Genomic DNA, 16,762 nt, shown 5'->3' on the forward strand with positions numbered 1-16,762 from the left:
CAGGGTTTGGCAACCACCTTGATCTTTAGCCCAAGAACACAGCTGCCAACTTGTGCAGCACTGAGGACTTGCTATGAGCCAGGCTCTTCACGAGGCCCTGAGGACACTGGATTGAGTAAGGCCATGGAAACTCTCTCTCTTTCTTTTAAAGATTTTATTTGTTCATTTGAGAGAGAGAAAGAAAGCATGAGCAGGGGGAAGGGCAGAGGGAGAAGCAGGCTCCCTGCTGAGCAGAAAGCCTGACACAGGTGCTCTGTCCCAGGACCCTGAGATCATGACCTGAGCCGCAGTCAGATGCTTAACTGACTGAGCCACCAAGGCGCCCTGGCCATGGGGTATCATTATTAAAGGATGGATGTAGAATCAGACCCCTGGGTGTGAGTCCTGGGACTTAAAAGGTATGTAACCTTATGCCAGTCATGTGACCTCTGTCCCTCAATTTTCTCAACTCTAAAGGGGGATGCCGAAGACCAACCTGAGTGAGCTGCTGTGAGGCTTACATGAGATAACGTAAAGTGCTTAGACCCAAGCCTGGCACACAGTCAGTGCTACTCAAGTTAGCTGTTATCAGTATCCTTACTGTTCTTTAGTCTTCTGGACATCAATGTTCCTCAGCCATTCGTTGGTAGGTGGTCCCTGGGTCAGCAACAGCATTATAGCGTGAAAGCAATGCAGGATCCTGGGCTGCACCCAGACCCATTGAGTCAGAATGTGCATTTACACAAGACCCCCAGGTAAGTCGGCTGAGACACTCTAGGCTGAGAAAGGCTCTGTGAACTGAAGGTCTTTCTGCTTCCAAGTTGTTTCCCCAGCATCTAGCATCTCTAGTCTGGTTTGGAGTAGCTCAGCAGGAATTTGTAGAGTGAATAAATGAGCTCAGCTAAAAGCTGTGGGGGGCCCTTGAAGGATTTCAGAGCATTCTGAAAGGTCCTGTAGAAGCAGCATGGAGGGTGATTCCAGGGGACCATCTGTCCAGTGAGAAGTGCTGAGTGGCTGAGCCATGGCAGGAGCAGTGGAGGGGGGCGGGCGTGGAAGCGGGGGCGGGTGCTGCTCAGAGTGGGAGGTGAACACGGCAGAAAGTCTGAGGGAGATGAGGGGCGCTCCTGGACGGGTAGTGATGGGGTCTCTGCTAGGCCAGAGCAAGCTCCTGGAGGCAGCAGGGGCCTATGCCTGGGGGGGAGCCCCTCCCCCGAGCTGGTGCTGGGAGGAAAAGAGTGGGAAGCAGGAAGAGGCCCAAGGCCCCAACCCCTTACCTGAGAAGGCATTATTGGTGTTGAGGAAGTAGATCTCCTCACGGCCATCCCCATCAATGTCGCAGGCTGTGACCCCAATAGCATTCCCCTGCCGGTCCCGCAGCGCATAGTAGGGGGAGCTGCGCTCATCCACTGCAATGTTCACCAGTCGCTTTTGAGTCCGGTCATACTTCAGCACCAGGTTGGGGCCGTTGTACCTGCAGGAGGAAGGGGTGGGGGTGTTGAGGAGGAGCAGCTGAGTTCACCTGGTGTCCTCCTGCCCAACAATGGGGCTTAGAATCCTCTGGGGCAGGTCTACAGTGGGGCAGTTCAGCCCTGAGGCATCCCGGGGAAACCCTCGCCTCAGGGGTCCCTGGGTGTTTGGTGGGTATCCCTGATTCAGATACAGACTCACTCAAAATAAGAGTCAACTGGGCCCACCTGGGACGCAATATAAGAAGCAGTGGCACAGGGGGAGCCAGCGACAAGCCCCTTACCACAGGCTTCCCTGAAGAGAATGACCACTCCCCTACATCTACCTTGGCCATTTCAATGTCAAAGCACTTTCATGTTTATGATCTCACTAATTTAAATCTAATAAACAAGTGAGGTGGCTTGGGAAGCTGTATTATTAACCCATTTTGCAGATGAGACAACTGATGAGCTTCATCGGGGAAACGGAGACTGAGTGCCCTTCCCCATGGTAACACAACTAGTCAAATGTCAGGTGCTAGGACTTGGACCCAGGCTCTTTCTGTGCAAATGAGTCCCAGAGGAGCAGAGGCTTTGTTGCTGAGGTGTGGAATGAGTCTCTCCTGACAAGAGTCCCAGCATTTAAACAGTAGCATGAGATGAGCATCTCAGATGGGTAAAGATTATGAACACATCTAAAGCCAGAGGGTGGACCTGCTGGAGCTCTTTTTCTTTTAAAAGATTTTATTTATTTATTTGGGTGATGGGAGAGAGAGGGAGGGAGAGAGAGAGGGGGAGAGAGAGAGAGAGAGAGAGAGAGAACACGCCAGAGTGCACAAGGGGGAGGAGGGGCAGCAGCAGAGGGAGAAGTAGACACCCTGCTGAGCAGGGGGCCCTCATAGGGCTCGATTCTAGGACTCTGGGATTATGACCTGAGCCGTAGGCAGCCACTTAACCAAGAATGAGCCATCAGGTGCCCTGCAGCTCTTTTTCTAAGGAACTCAATATGAAAGATTAAAATGCTCATCTGTCCTCATCTCATCTCATTCTCCTGCAGCCACACAGCCTTCAGGCTATACCGAAGGCCCAGGCATGTTCTTGCCTCAGGGACTTTGCACTTGCTGTTGCCCCTGCCCATGATGCACTTCCTCCAGAGAGCCACAGGACTGTTTCCCTCTGTCACCAAGTTCAGGACCTGCCTCTATTGTTGCTTCTCAGTAAAGTCTTCCTGGCCACAGGCCTGAAACCTGCAAGCACTGCCCCCCACCTCACCCCCGCTCCTTATCCTTCGTTCCTGCTCTTCCCCCAAAGCTTTTACCAGCAGCAGATAATTCCCTTGTCTTTTTGTTTAGCTCTCCCTTCTATGATTGATCCCACTAGAATATCAGCTCCACGAGGGCAGAACTTTTTGTCTGTTTCGTTCCCCAGGCCCTACCACAGAGCCTGGCACAAAATACGTGCTCAGTAAAAACTTGTTGAATGATCAAATGAATGGAATCTCAGAGTCTAGGTTGGAGTCATAAAGGCTTAAGTGTCCCACAGTCAGTTTCTTCCCACTGCCTTTCCATCTGGAGAAAGTACCATGTCCAAGGTCACCCTCAGACAGTGTGGTCATGAATGTCTGAAGGCCTCCTCCTGCCTCTAGAGAACACCAGCTTGCCAGGCTCTCCAAAAGAACCCGGCCAATGTCCATCCATTATTCCTGGCCTCCTGCCTTTGTTTTAACCTAAGTGTGTACATCCCGCGTGACGTTCAGCTGAAGGCCTCCGGCTGTCCTGGCTGAGAACACTTTGGGGGTGGGGATGGGGTGGGCGGAAAGACCTCTCCAAGGTCTTTGAGAGAAATCACTTCTTGCTTTCCTGAAACTGGTCCAACTTGGCCCTCTCCTTCATCACCGAGATGCAGAGCCAGTGAAGTTTGGGGAGTGCTGAGCAACTGGCCAGGCGCCTTCTGGCACCCACAGTGTGTGAAAGCACAGAGCTCAGTGGGCGCTGAGTCAGCACCCGGTGATGGAAGGTCGTGCCTCAGATGCCTTGATGAACAGTGTCTGAGGGCCGTGAGTTGAGGGCATGGCATGACCCATGGGACATGTCTGGGCAGGAGAGACAGAACACTCGGGTTTCAGCACCATCAGCAGCTGGCTCCAGCCCCCAGGGACAGAAAATACCTTGGGTGCTACCCACGAGTCCTCCAAGCCTCCAGGTCTTCTGGTTGCTACCATCTCTGCTGCTCCTCACAAGACACCATGGCCCTAGAGTGCTGGGTTTGTTAAGGGTACTATCAGAAGAATGGTCTCACTTGAGCCCCACAGAAAGAGGGTTGATGAAGCATTTTTCTAGAAAAGGAAACTGAGGGTCAGGGAGGCGGTGAGCTGTCCAAGGTTACATAGCTGGTACGTGGCAGGGCTGGGCTTCTGTCTCCAGGCTCTAAATCCTGTGTTCCTTCCACCCACCATATCTACACTCCTGGTCCTCTGATTTCTTTTTCTGGTGGCGGCCCCCAAAGTAGTGACCATGAGAAATGCCCAAGAACTGCATGTCAAAGGGGAGATAATAGGCTACTTTGCTACAGCACTTTACAAAGCATGTTCTCATCCTTGATTTCATTTATTTCTTGCAGGTCTTGACTTTTCCCCAGATTAGTTTTGTAACCCTAGGTTGGTTCCCCTCTGGGTTTCTCTTCTGCAAAGTGAGAGACAGACTAACTCAGAGGGTCACAAAATGTGTTGACAAATGTGGCCATGGGGTGGCAGGGGCATGGCTCTGCACATAGTGGAAGCCAGTCCTCTTGCCCTGAATCTGGGGTGGCAGCTGTGCACACAAGGTTCCTACTCCCATGGTGGTGGCCCTAGATCCTCTTTTCTTTGAAGAACTTGGAGGCGCTAGTTCCAGGGCACTGCCTAGGGGGTACTGGGGTGGGATTGCCAGGCTGGTTCAAATTCCTCCATCTGCTACAGAGTGAGCACATGCCATAGAGTCCTGCCTAAACCTAACTGGTGGCCTGGGATGAATCCCAACACTCTGGCCCCTTCTCTCCTGCCGCCACCCCTATGGGACTATAGATGCAAAGCCAAACCAACAGCTCCTGGGTAGGCTTCTTGACAAGCCATGACACAAGGCCAGAGGTAAATGCACAGAGTTGCCACTCCTCCCTCCACCCAGGCTGCCCTCTACTGGGTCTGCTGGACTGACATTTGAACCTCTTACAATCCTCTCCTAAGATAATCAGGCGTGTCCCCTCCCTCTTCTCCATGGAGCAGATGCTCCTGTTGGGTTCCTCACCATCCCCCGCCCTCGAATAGGCTCTGCCTTTTCCAGCTTCTATGACTGCTCAGCTGCAGACACCCCCTTCCACAGGGGATGGTCTCCCTACCCTCCTGCCCTCCCATGAAGTCTGCCCCCACTGACCACCTCTTGGCTGAATGTGATCTCTTCTCTGGATAAGCAATGTTCTGTGCCTCACTTATTCCTATGAGGGCAGAGTTGTTTGTGTTCCAACATCACTTCCCTTCATTAAAACATATGCTTCTTGAGCCCGGGAAGCATGTGGATACATCTCTGCACTTGCTGAGCCTAGAGCAATGGTTGGCATAGAGAAGGTGCTCAACGAGTATCTGTCCAAGGCAGAAATAAGTGAGTGAATAGATGGATAAATATAAATAATCACATGCAGCGTGAATAGGGTCGTCGCCACAGGCCAAGTACCTTTCTGAGCACTGTACACTCACTGTCTCATTGTATCCTCATGACAGACCAGGATTTTGCAAACGTGGAGACTGAGGTCCAGAGGTTGGCCACAGTCACTAACCCACCCACAGTCCCTCTGGGTGGCAGTCCCCATGTCGATAAGCTTGGGGGTGCTGGACATGAGGGATGTGAAATTTCACGTTTCCTCTCTCTGACACTTGCCAGAGATTGCTGGTTTCTTCCAGAAATTCAAGAGGCTTTGAGGCTGAGTTAAATGGGATCAGGGAGTGGGACAGTGTCCCATGCTGTTGAAAAGTAGCTGTGACTTCATAATATCAAAGCTGGGCCAGTAGGCAGAAGTGATTGGCTGGGTGGCAACTGGAAAATCTGCCTGAGAGACCTTGGCAGGGCACAATCTATACTTTGTTCATGCTGTCCAAGTCTGGTGCCAGTCCCCTGGGACAGTACTGCTGTGGACAGGGAGGGGCCTTGGGGGTGGGCCCAGGAGCACAGCATGGGCACAGGGGCCTGGCCCCCATCCTTTCTGGCTGTGACCTTGAGCTTGTCACCGAGTGCCTCACCTCTAACCCAGGGCTGCTACATACCTCATAGCATGGCTGTAAAGCTGAGACAGTGTGTGTGATAACACTTGGTAAACTGTGAAGAGTTACACAATTATAAGTTCTCATCATTATGAAAAGTAACACAAAAGCCAAGACCTAATCTCTCACTCTCCAGTGACCATTTTGAGAGTTTCTAAACACACTAGTTATTTCTTATCCCAAACATCCCACTCTTGATCTCTCATCCTCTAAGAGTATGTTTCTCTACTTAAGCCCTCCTTTCATAACCAAACTTCTTGAAGATTTGTCTTGGTATGCTGTCTCCCCTCTCTCACCATCCATATACCCCGCCCTGATCCACATTCCCCCCAACTCCAGCAAAGCTACACTGGTTACTGTCATGGGGGGGTGGGGCTTTCAGGTGGCCACATCAAGGGACAGGCTTTCTATCCTCCTCTCTCTTGGCCTCCAGCTGCATCTACCACACTGGCCAGCTCTCTGAGCATCCACTACACCGTTTCCTCTTAAAGCACTCTGCTCTTTTGGATTTGAGAATACATCCTGCCCTGGTTCCCTTCTCTCTGGTTATTTCTTTTTGCTCTTTGTAGATCCTTCCTCCTCACCCTGCCCTCTTGATGGGGTCTCCAGGCCTACTGCTGGGCCCCCTTCTCTCTCTTCCCATTCCACTGGGGGATAATATCCATTCCCAACTCCCAAAATTTCTATCCCTACCCCAAATCCCCAGTCTGAGTAGACTCGTATATCTGACTGCTTACCTGACATCTCCCCTTGCATGCCCCACACTCACCTCTGATAGAATGTGTCCAAAATGGAACTATGCTTGCTCCACCCTCCTCCTCCCTGCAATGGGCACCCAAGTACTAAAGCCCAAAACCTGGCACCAACATTGGTTCTCCCTCCCCCTTGTTGTCACATCTCATTCACTGGCCAAACCTGTCATTTCTACTTCTTAAAATATTTCAAATGCTTTTCCTTCTTTCCTCCCCCACTGTCACCATCTCTGGAGAGTCTACGTTTACTGCTTTCTCGCCGGCCCCCAAAATCTAACCTCCCCACACTGTAGCCAGAGTCATCTTTTAAACACATAAACTAGGGATCCCTGGGTGGCGCAGCGGTTTGGCGCCTGCCTTTGGCCCAGGGCGTGATCCTGGAGACCCGGGATCGAATCCCACGTCGGGCTCCCGGTGCATGGAGCCTGCTTCTCCCTCTGCCTGTGTCTCTGCCTCTCTCTCTCTCTGTATGACTATCATAAATAAACAAAAATAAATTTAAAAAAAAAAAAAAAAAAAAAAATAAACACATAAACTAGATCAGCCACTCTCCTGCCTAAAACCCTTAGGTGGCATTCCTGCATGTCAGAATGACCCCTTACCATGCCTGGTCTGGGAGCCTGGCTTGGTCTGTTGCTACCTCTCTGACCTCCTCCAACCACACTGGCCTCCTCTCAGTTCTCAGCATTCCAGCAGGTGCTGTCCCAGCCCCGTGCCCTTTCACAGGGCTGCTCCCTCTGATGAGGACACTCTCCCTCCACTTCCCTCTTGCTTTGTCCTGGGCTGGCCCTTACTCATTCTCTATGTCCTGCCTCAAAAGGCATCTCAGAGAGATCATCCACTGGTCGGTATTCCAATCACTACATCCACTGTCCCACTCTTGATTGGGTACCTATTTATTGCCCACTTCTTCCAGTAAACCATAAGCTCCATGAGGGCAGGGACTGTGCTTTGTTCACATCTGTCTTCCCATCACTGAGTACATAGTGCTAAATAAATACTTGCACAGGGAACAAATGAGAAGGAGCCTGTAGAAGGTGCAGGATCATTGTGGGGTAGCTGAGCAAAAAATCAACTTTGACCCTCCACTTTCATTAGTTTTCAAAAGATAGGTGCAAACATAGTCATGGCAAAGAGGAGGCTGAGGGCTGGTGCCCTGGGTAAGAATCAGAGAGAACAATGAAATGTTATAGATAGATACAGAGAATCTACTTTTTTTTTTCTGTTGAGAATCATTGACCCATGTGAAAAAAAGGCCACTTAGGCAGTTAAATAAAGGGAAGCCAGATAAAAGGACATAATAATTATTGGGTACCTACTGAATATTAGATATGGTACTAAGTAACTTATATACAATATCTTATTGTATGTAAATGGATATTTAAACATTTTGAACAATATGATATATAAAATATGCTTAATTTTTAAAATATCTATTTAAAAAATTAAGAATAGGAAACTTTTTTTCACTCAAGGAGGAAAATAATGAAAAATATATAGCTATTCAACATTCTAGTCAGGGGAGAGAGGCAGGGCGAAAAGAAGAGACAGGTGTGCATATACATAAACAAATAGAGACACAAAGAATGCACAGCAATGAAAATTGAGGGACGATGAACCCCTGAGTACAGAGAGAAAACCACACACATAAATACAGATAAAGAGAATGGCCCAGATAGAAACAGACACACATGGAAAGGGGGATATGGATATCTATGGAGACAAATAGACTCTTGGAAGGACACAAAGTCAGAACTCTGAGATATCATGATAGGAGAAACAACCCATCTTGTGGCTATCTTGGGCATTTCCTCTGAGGAGTTTTAAAGATCTGTGGCATTTTCACAACTATGAGCTTAAGGGGGTATTTATTCTTGTTCACTTCAATATCTTTATTTTATAGATTTAAAAAGTGACCTTCAGAGAAAAGTGACTTTCTGAAAGTCAAACAGCTAATGATTAGACAAAATAAACTGAAAGACATACTTGTTCCTTAGTCTAATGCAGGATCAGCAAAACTATGGCTTTTGGGCCAAATATGGCATGCTACTTGTTTTTGTAAATAAAATTTTATTGAGACACAGACATGTTCATTCATTTATGTATTATCTGTGAGAGCTTTTCCTACACAACAGAACTGTATGGTTCCAAAGTTGATAATATTTACCATTTGGCTTCTTGCAAAAGAAGATCTCCAACCCTTGGTTTAAAGGATTGTCAGCCTCGGGGTGCCTGGGTGGTACAATTGGTGAAATATCTGACTCTTGGTTTTGGCTCAGGTTGTGATCTCAGGGTCATGATCTCAGGGTTGTGAGACTGAGCGCCGTGGTGGGCTCTATGCTCAGTACAGAGTCTGCTTGGGGTTCTCTCTCCCTCTGTCCTCCACCCTCCCTGCACTCTCATGGTCTCTCTCTCTAAAATAAATAAATACATAAATATTTAATAAAGGATTGTCAGCCTCATATTATAGATATATTACAGGTTCGAAGTGATCACTATCATAACAGAACACAAAATTAAAATAAGCTCTAGTAAAAATTAATTTCGAGTCTGTGCTTGGGAATATACAGTTTTCTGAAATAGGTACTTCAGGGTGAGTATAGGTGGAATGTAAGGAAGATGTTAGGTCTTAGGATGGAGACTGTGAGGTAAAATAATGTGTAGGGAAAAAGGAGACTGAGAAGAGTTGCCTAGGATGAGAACAGGGTCCCATGTATGGGGGTTTTTCTAAGGCTAAGAAATAAAAAAAAGCATGTGTCCTTTCAGTGAGTAAAGAGGTTAAATTGAGAGTGCTGGATGGTCTCCAAAGATGGCTGCCATCATTTTCTTTCTTCTCCGTATGCACATGTTATTCCACTCATCAAGAGGTGGAACCCCTTTTGCCTCCCCTTGAATCTGGGCTGGCTTTGTGACTTGCCTCAACTGCAGAATATGGGAGAATGGAAGTGATGTTGAAACAGTTCAGGGCCCAGACACTAAGGGGCCTGCCAGCTTCCCCTTTGTCTCTGGGAGAATCTGGTCACCATGTAAGAAATTTGGTTACCTTGAGACAACCACACTCTGAGAAAGCCCAGTCTAGCCCCATAGAGAGACCATGTGGAAGATCACCTAGGCACCAGATATGTGAATGAGGACCTCATGGGCTGTCCAGCCCAGCCTACAGTTGAATACAGCCAAGTGAGTGACACCAGCTGATGTCCTGTGGAGCAGAAGAATGATCCAGCTGAGCCCTTCCCAAATTCCTGACCCACAGAATTGTGAGAAATAATAAATTGTTTTTCAGCTACTAAATTTTTGGAAAAGGAAGCAGATAATGATGGTCTATCATTTCAGACCTAAGGGGAAAGGAACTTATCCCTGGAAAGTAGGGGAGAGTATTATAAATCAGTGGGATCTCTAGTTCAGTCATTTCAGTTCACAGCAGACAGGTCTCCCCAAGGAAGGCCTGGAGCCATTGGGGTGATACTTGGATCTCAGAATAGCTAATGGTATGTGCAGAGGCTGAGGGTGGAAGGGTACTAAAAATACAAGGATTCTACCCCTGTTTTTCTACCCCTCCCTCTCATTCTTCTTTCCTTTCTAAGCCAAATCTGTTTCCTATTTTGAATGTACAACCTTGACATAGGTCATTTCTTTGGAAACATGTGTAATGCTCTATTTTTCCTTTTTACATATTTAATTGTTTGAAAGCCGTTGAGGTTAAATAGGACCAGAAAACATACGGGAAGGCATTTAAACAGGATATTCACAGATTGTATCCTAGAAGAGCATATATCCAGAGGCCAGATATTAGTTTAAAGAAATGGAGACTTTGGTAGTGGGAGGGTTGCAGGCATGATGTGAAATCTGGGGCTGGGGATTTTATAGGGGAGTAAGTTTGGTACATCTGGAAGGGGCATCCCAGAAAACAAACAAATAAATTTGATCCTGAATTAGGAGCTAATCAGGGTGGAGAAGACCCCATAAATAAGTGCAAAGAAGTAGATAACTTTGTAGAGATGGAAGACAAGAACCTTTTGTCCTAAGAGGTGGATAGTTTTTCAAGAAAGTGATGTTTGGCACCAAAAGGTCAGAATAATCTGTAGTGATGAGTGTCTGTTCTGTAAAAACTCCATGCAGACTGATTGATTTATGTCTTGTTCTAAAAAGATCTGTGCTCAGTATGTGCTTTATGCCCTCGGAATTTCTTATATTTTGATGAGTGTGGAAGCACCCAGAAGGCAGAGACTACCATTTCCAGCTCTTTTCCCCACTATACCTAGGACAATGCCAGGAAAAGATAGGTACTCAGTCATTTCTGTTGATGATGATGACGATGACGATGACGATGGTGTTGATGATGATGATGATAGTGAAGACCATGCCTCTCCTCCTCAATGCATGTTTACTTCAAGAAAAGAGGAAGACAGGGAGGCAGGAATCCCATGAACAATTAAAGGAGGGATTCAGGTGACAGATGGACGCTGTGTTAATCAGGATTTTTTGGTTGCAAGTGGCACCTGAACTGAAGAATTTTTTGGCTCAGATGTCCAAACTGCCAAAACAGAAAGGCTACAGCCAGGTCTCAGGGTGATTGGAACCAGGGTTCTGACCAGAATGCTGTCTAGGTTTCATTTCTCCTCTCCTCTTCCTCCTTCCTCTGTCTGTTGGCCTCCTTCTCTCACACCATCCTCCTCCACAAGGCTGTGGAGACTGTGGCAACACTCTCAGCCTCGCCCTTCAGTTTAGGTACAGACAGCAGATGCTTTCTTCCCTCAGCTCCGGTATGAGATGTCCCAGGGCAGGGCTCTGATTAGCCCAGGTTGAATCATGCGCCCATCTTCAGGAGTGGGGAGCCTGTGGTTGCCAGCCTTCAACTGGTACCAGAGCTAGCAAGAGCAGCATCTTAGGAGCTACATATTTTCGGGGAGAGAAGTACCAGGAAGGATGAGGGATGTGTCTCCAGACAGACAGTCACTCATCTGGGTCTGTACATTCCAGAGACAGACTTGCTAGGGCCTACTGATGGAAAGCAATGATTCCCTGGCACCACTGAGTCCCCGCATCCTCTAGATACATCTCAAGGTCTCCCCACTCCCCTCCAGAAGCCCCAGAAAGAGGTAAACACAGAAAGTGGAGCGACTGTCTGACTCACTGTGTTCTGAAAATGGGTCCGGTTCTTGGCCTCCTGCCTACTCTTCCATTGCTGGCTGCAGGGAGGCAAGAGGACACAGAGAGTTGGCAGTGACAAGCCCAGTGTGGGGAATGGGGGGATACGAGGTGAGCTCTGGCCCAACTCTGTGATCAACCTTCTGTGGGTTCAGGCAAATAACTTAAACTTGGTCCCCAAATACTTTAAATGTCTAGACACACTTATTCCCTCATGCTATAATTACCTGGAAGCTTTTAGATTAAAAAAAAAAAAAGTCTTTGTCTTTGTCTCTCTTTTGGCTAAGGAGGTGGGCCAATTCAGAGGCAGAATAGCAAGGCAAGTAGCCTATGGATGCCTCACTCATCTTTAAGAGAGAAAAAGATAAGCCAGTCATTCTCTAATGACTGCATTCCACCCTTCTGGGATCCTGTTTCTGGGATGGTCCACACAGCATGGCACACGATATAATTCTCGGCTCAAAGATCCTCCAGCCTAATATGGCAAATAAGGAGGGGCTCCAATCCCTAGCTTTTAGGAAGAGGGAGAGTTCACTTCTCCTGGGGTAAAGCCATTACAGAGAAGGTACATTTGATCTAGAACTTGAAAGGAAGCATAGGATTTTCATAGAAGATATATGAGTTAGGCATTTACAAAAGAAATAGTGTGAGCTATGAAGCAGAAAAATATGCCTAGGGAATAGAGGGGAGACTAACTAGATGATACAGAGATGTGTGTTGGATAATCGTGGAAAAGAGTAGAAGGCAAACTGGAAAGTATGTGGCAGCTAAGGTTGTAGAAGATGTGATATATAAACTAAGACTTCAGATTTTCTCTGGTGGGAAATGGAGAGCTGCTGGAGGATTCTAGACAGGATGTACCATTATAACAGTACTGTTTTGAAGAGCACTGTCTGGTGGTTGTGTGCACGAAGGATGGGTCAGGGAAGAGACTTGATATGATAGTGCAAAAGAATGAGAATTCCCTTAAATTATTCCCAAAACCCCTGAACTACTTTGAGTGGGTTTTTGTTCCTTGCAAGCAAATGACTCCTAAGACAGAGCAGAGTTAAGAAGGCACAGAAATTAAGAAAGCAAGGATGAAAGAGGCATGGCCAACCTTGCGAAATGCTTTGAAGAAGTCTAAAAGGCCAAGGATTGGAACAAACAAATGGATTTGGTAACTTGGAAGGCACCAATGACCTTCAGGGAAGCTGTTTCCTTAGAGAGGAGAGAGGAGCTAGGGTGAGGGGAGAAGAGCATGGATGGGCAGCAGTGTAGATGACTCACTAAGGACCAGGAGGGCTCAGGAAGGCCTAGGATCCTGGTTAAGGCTACATGGAGTTGAGTGACAGTTTTACACCGCTATGGGGCCTGTGCATGTTTGTGGGTGGGAGGAAAAGATCCAGGAAGGCAATAAATTTAGAGGGATCCGGGGAAGATGTGTAGAAGGTGGAGGGGGCAGAGTCTAAAGTAGCAGCAGTCTAAGCTCAGATCACCTGCAATTAAGAGAATAAGAGGAAAACAGGATGGGTAAGAAGAAAGGATGAGGTGGAAGAGAATGACTAGACAGTTGGGGCCCAGAGACCTTGGTCTGCTCCTAGGTGAAGAAATGAGGTTCTCTGAGAGGAGGTGTGGAAGTCATAGCTTGAGGACAGAAGTAGTCAAAATTATAACCGAGGAGCTAATACGTGGCCACTTTCCATGGTAAATGGGGCATGCAGGGTGAGCCACCTCAGGGGTGAAGTGCGGACAGCTTGATGGGTGGTAAGACACAGAGAGCAGGGGGAGGGGAGGGACAGGGTCAGGGTCAGCTGAGGGGGCAGGGAAGACACACTCTGCAATCACAGCAGGGAGGCCAGAGCAGGGGCCAGGGAGTCCTCCAGGGGCAAGGTAAAGGCAGAGGTGGAGTGCAGGCCTCTGGGAGCCGAGCTCAGGTTGGGGGCAGGCATTCTGGGTCTTGGACCTGGAATGGGGGCTGCCTGCCCCTCCGCCCTGGGGAATGGCTGGGTGACGTTGGTGGGAGCATCTTCACTAGGGCGTGAGTACTGGGCTCTGTGGCTGCAACATGGGGGCAGCAGAAAGTTCACTGGACTTGGAGTTCGAACGGTGTGGTGAAGAGTATGACTCAGAAGTCAGACCACCTCGGGGCATATCCCTGCTCTGCAACCGTCTAGTGGTGTGGACATTCTTGGGTAAGTCACCCAGCCTGTCCATGCCTGTTTCTTGAAATCAGCTCCTCTGCCACAGGGTTGTCTGAGGATTAAGATCATACCTGTAAAGTTGTTAATACGGTGCTGGGCAAAGAGCAAATGCTCAATAAACACTAATTAGCACGTCTGTCTTCTTCCATATACACTCAGTGCCTGATACACGATGGGAACTCGATAAATATTTTTGAAAGAATGAATTATTATGATTATTATCTGTAGCCTTGAGCACAGAAGACTGAGCTAAGAGTTCTGGACTATATTTTATTCTTCTAGCCCCTAACACAATGTCTGATAAAGGAACCTGCTTCCATTCTCGAGGATTCAGTTTCCTCATCTATAAAGCAGGGCTAATAATACTTGTTTACCCCAAGGTCAGATGAGATGACCTATGTAAACTGAGACACAGTGGTAGGTTTTGTGTGTGCATGCACACACACCCACACATGTGCATACATGCATGTGCACACACACAATATATGGCTGTTGTCTGCAGCACAGGCAGCCGCCTGGTCCCCAGGGAGCTCTAGTTCTTCTACCCTATTCGACAGGAGCTGAATGATAGGCCCATTGAGCTGCAGGAATGCCCAGTGAAGGGGAGGTGATAGGAATTTGTTGAGGCCTGGTATGGTGCTGTGGTTTTCTCCAGCAAGGAGGAAGTCCGGGGCTGGGCACCTCACTGGACATGAGGTATGCAAGAAGCTGCTTTAAGTCAGCCTGGCCCGATGCCTGTGTTGGACAGGCAAGGAGAGACACAGGTGACTAGGCACAGGTCACAGGCCCTGGTGAGGGCAAGAGAACAGACAGGTCTTGGCTGGCGAAGGGCAGACAGGGCTTCGTGTGAAAACAAAGAGCAGGCGGGCTCCTCTCGGTCACAGCTCATGGGAGGATGGAGATGGCCATGTTCAGCTGAGAACAGTCCCGTCCTGCTAGCCCAAGGCTCTGTCCAACTGGAGTCCTGGCCCAGACTCTAGCTGGGTGCACCCCCTTGACAACTAACTGCTTGGAATTTCTAATTTCAGTCACTGTTGGAGTTCCCCACCCCCACCCAGCCCGTTGTCTGTCAGATTACATGGGCCTTGCTATGTCGGCCCCTTTCCCCTTTGCCTGCCTGGATCTCCACATGCTCTCTCCAGACCCTGTGGATATACAGTTCTGCCTGCTGGACTCCACTCCCTATTCACCCTGCTATCCCATCCCAGGGGGAAAATCAAGTTCCTTCTAGTTTTTTCTCATGCTGCAGCTACTGGGAGCATGCCTGGCTGTGTCTTGAGAAATAATAGGTGGAGGAGGCAGCAAAAAGCCTTCTAGTTGCTATGGAGTGTTAACTGATGAATTAAACTCTTCATTTTGATTTGAAGGAAAGTCCTAGAAGAGACTCTTGCTTTAAAAAATATAAAGCTGCCAACAATGAAAGGCATTCATTCAGAGGGGTCTTTGTTGCCAAGCTGGCTTGAATTCCCTTAGCCATGCATTAACACTAATCAGAATCTGGCTGTTGGAGCAAATGTGCATTAAAAGTTTAGTGATAGAAAATGTTGTGTGTTAAGTATTAGCAAGAAAGTACCAGATGTACCTAGATAGTTGTTCTTTAAAGTGCTTGCAGTATTAAAAATTACCTATCTGGCAACTACAAATAAATAGAAATAAATAGTTATTTTAATTAAAAATGAAAGGTACATGACTATAATCTAAGACATAAGGTACTGTAGACACTATATGTTTGAACTACCCATGTAGAGTAAAGCCCCCGCTAGAGCTAGTGCACTGTGATTGCAGAAGACAACTCGCAGGAAGATTCTTGCTACTCAAAGTGTGGGTGGGAGCAGGTGGCACCAGTAGCATTTGGGAGCATGTAAAAAATGCAAAATCTGGGGCCCCAGATCTCTGAGTCAGAACCTGCATTTTAACAAGATGTTCAGGTGATTCCCAGGCATATTCAAATTTGAGAAGGGCTGGTCTGGATCAGTGTGTCTCAAAGAGTAGCCTGGTGACCATTTAGATCTGAAACAGCCAGAGAGCTTGTTAAAAATGCAAATTCCTGAGCCCTACCCAGACCTGCTGAATCAGGATGTCCAGATGTGGAGTCCAGGAATCAGCATTTCAAATGATCTCCCAGGTGTTTTATTTTTTTTAAAGATTTTATTTATTTATTAATGAGAGACAGACAGAGAGAGGTGGGGGGGAGAGGCACAGACACAGGAAGAATGAGACGCAGCCTCTATGCAGGGAGCCCGACGTGGGACTGGATACCGGGTCTCCAGGATCACAACGCTCTGGGCTGAAGGCGGTGCTAAACCGCTGAGCCTCCCGGGCTGCCCCCAGGTGTTTTTTATGTTCACCAAACTGAGACCCTCCCAGTCTTTCCAGACTCATGGAGGTCCACGAAGGGCCAGTTGACACATGGCATTCCGAGTCCTGTATGAAAGGATTCGGATGGGCATCACCTCTGCTGTGTAGGGGTTTATAACGACATTGATACAGCTAAGTGGGGAGAGAGTAAACTATCGTATAAAAAAATACCTGTTAGGATTATATAGTGAGTATATATTCACAACGCATTGGACTCTCCCACACTCGTGGCTATGTGTCCTCTCTGAGGGTGGAGAATAACAGACATGTCGTCCTGACCCTTCCTAGCTCTCCTCATATTGCCAAGCTCACCTCTCCTCCAAGGGGCCATTCATTCTTTTGGGCTACTGGGCCGGGTCCAGCTCACTGCTCAGCCACGTGAGCATCCTGCTCAGACAGAACAGGGAACCAGTGATTCATTTCATTAACCTTTTCGTCTAAACCCTCTCCTCTCCTCCTTGCATCCACCACCCCTTTCAGGGCAGCAGGTCCCGGCCCCGTACAGCTCTGCCAGAGTTGTTCCGAACACACAGGTCAGGAGTGGGTCAGATCAAGCCTGGGAATCTGTGAGCACTCATTCCTGGGGGATGGCATGAGCTTTCTTTTTTT

The 16,762-nt window shown here is 48.0% G+C and overlaps 1 protein-coding gene across 2 annotated transcripts in view; it reads right to left on the reverse strand.

Annotated features, from left to right (window-relative positions):
* CRTAC1 (cartilage acidic protein 1) overlaps positions 1 to 16,762 on the reverse strand; it is a 148,801-nt gene that overhangs the window by 66,259 nt on the left and 65,780 nt on the right. For both annotated transcript variants that reach the window (XM_038578461.1, XM_038578462.1), the window contains exon 3: positions 1,254 to 1,450. In XM_038578461.1, the coding sequence (XP_038434389.1) occupies positions 1,254 to 1,450 (197 nt within the window). The remainder of the gene's footprint in view (positions 1 to 1,253; positions 1,451 to 16,762) is intronic.

The sequence above is a fragment of the Canis lupus genome, chromosome 28 (assembly GCF_011100685.1).
Source record: "Canis lupus familiaris isolate Mischka breed German Shepherd chromosome 28, alternate assembly UU_Cfam_GSD_1.0, whole genome shotgun sequence".
Taxonomy (NCBI): Eukaryota; Metazoa; Chordata; class Mammalia; order Carnivora; family Canidae; genus Canis; species Canis lupus.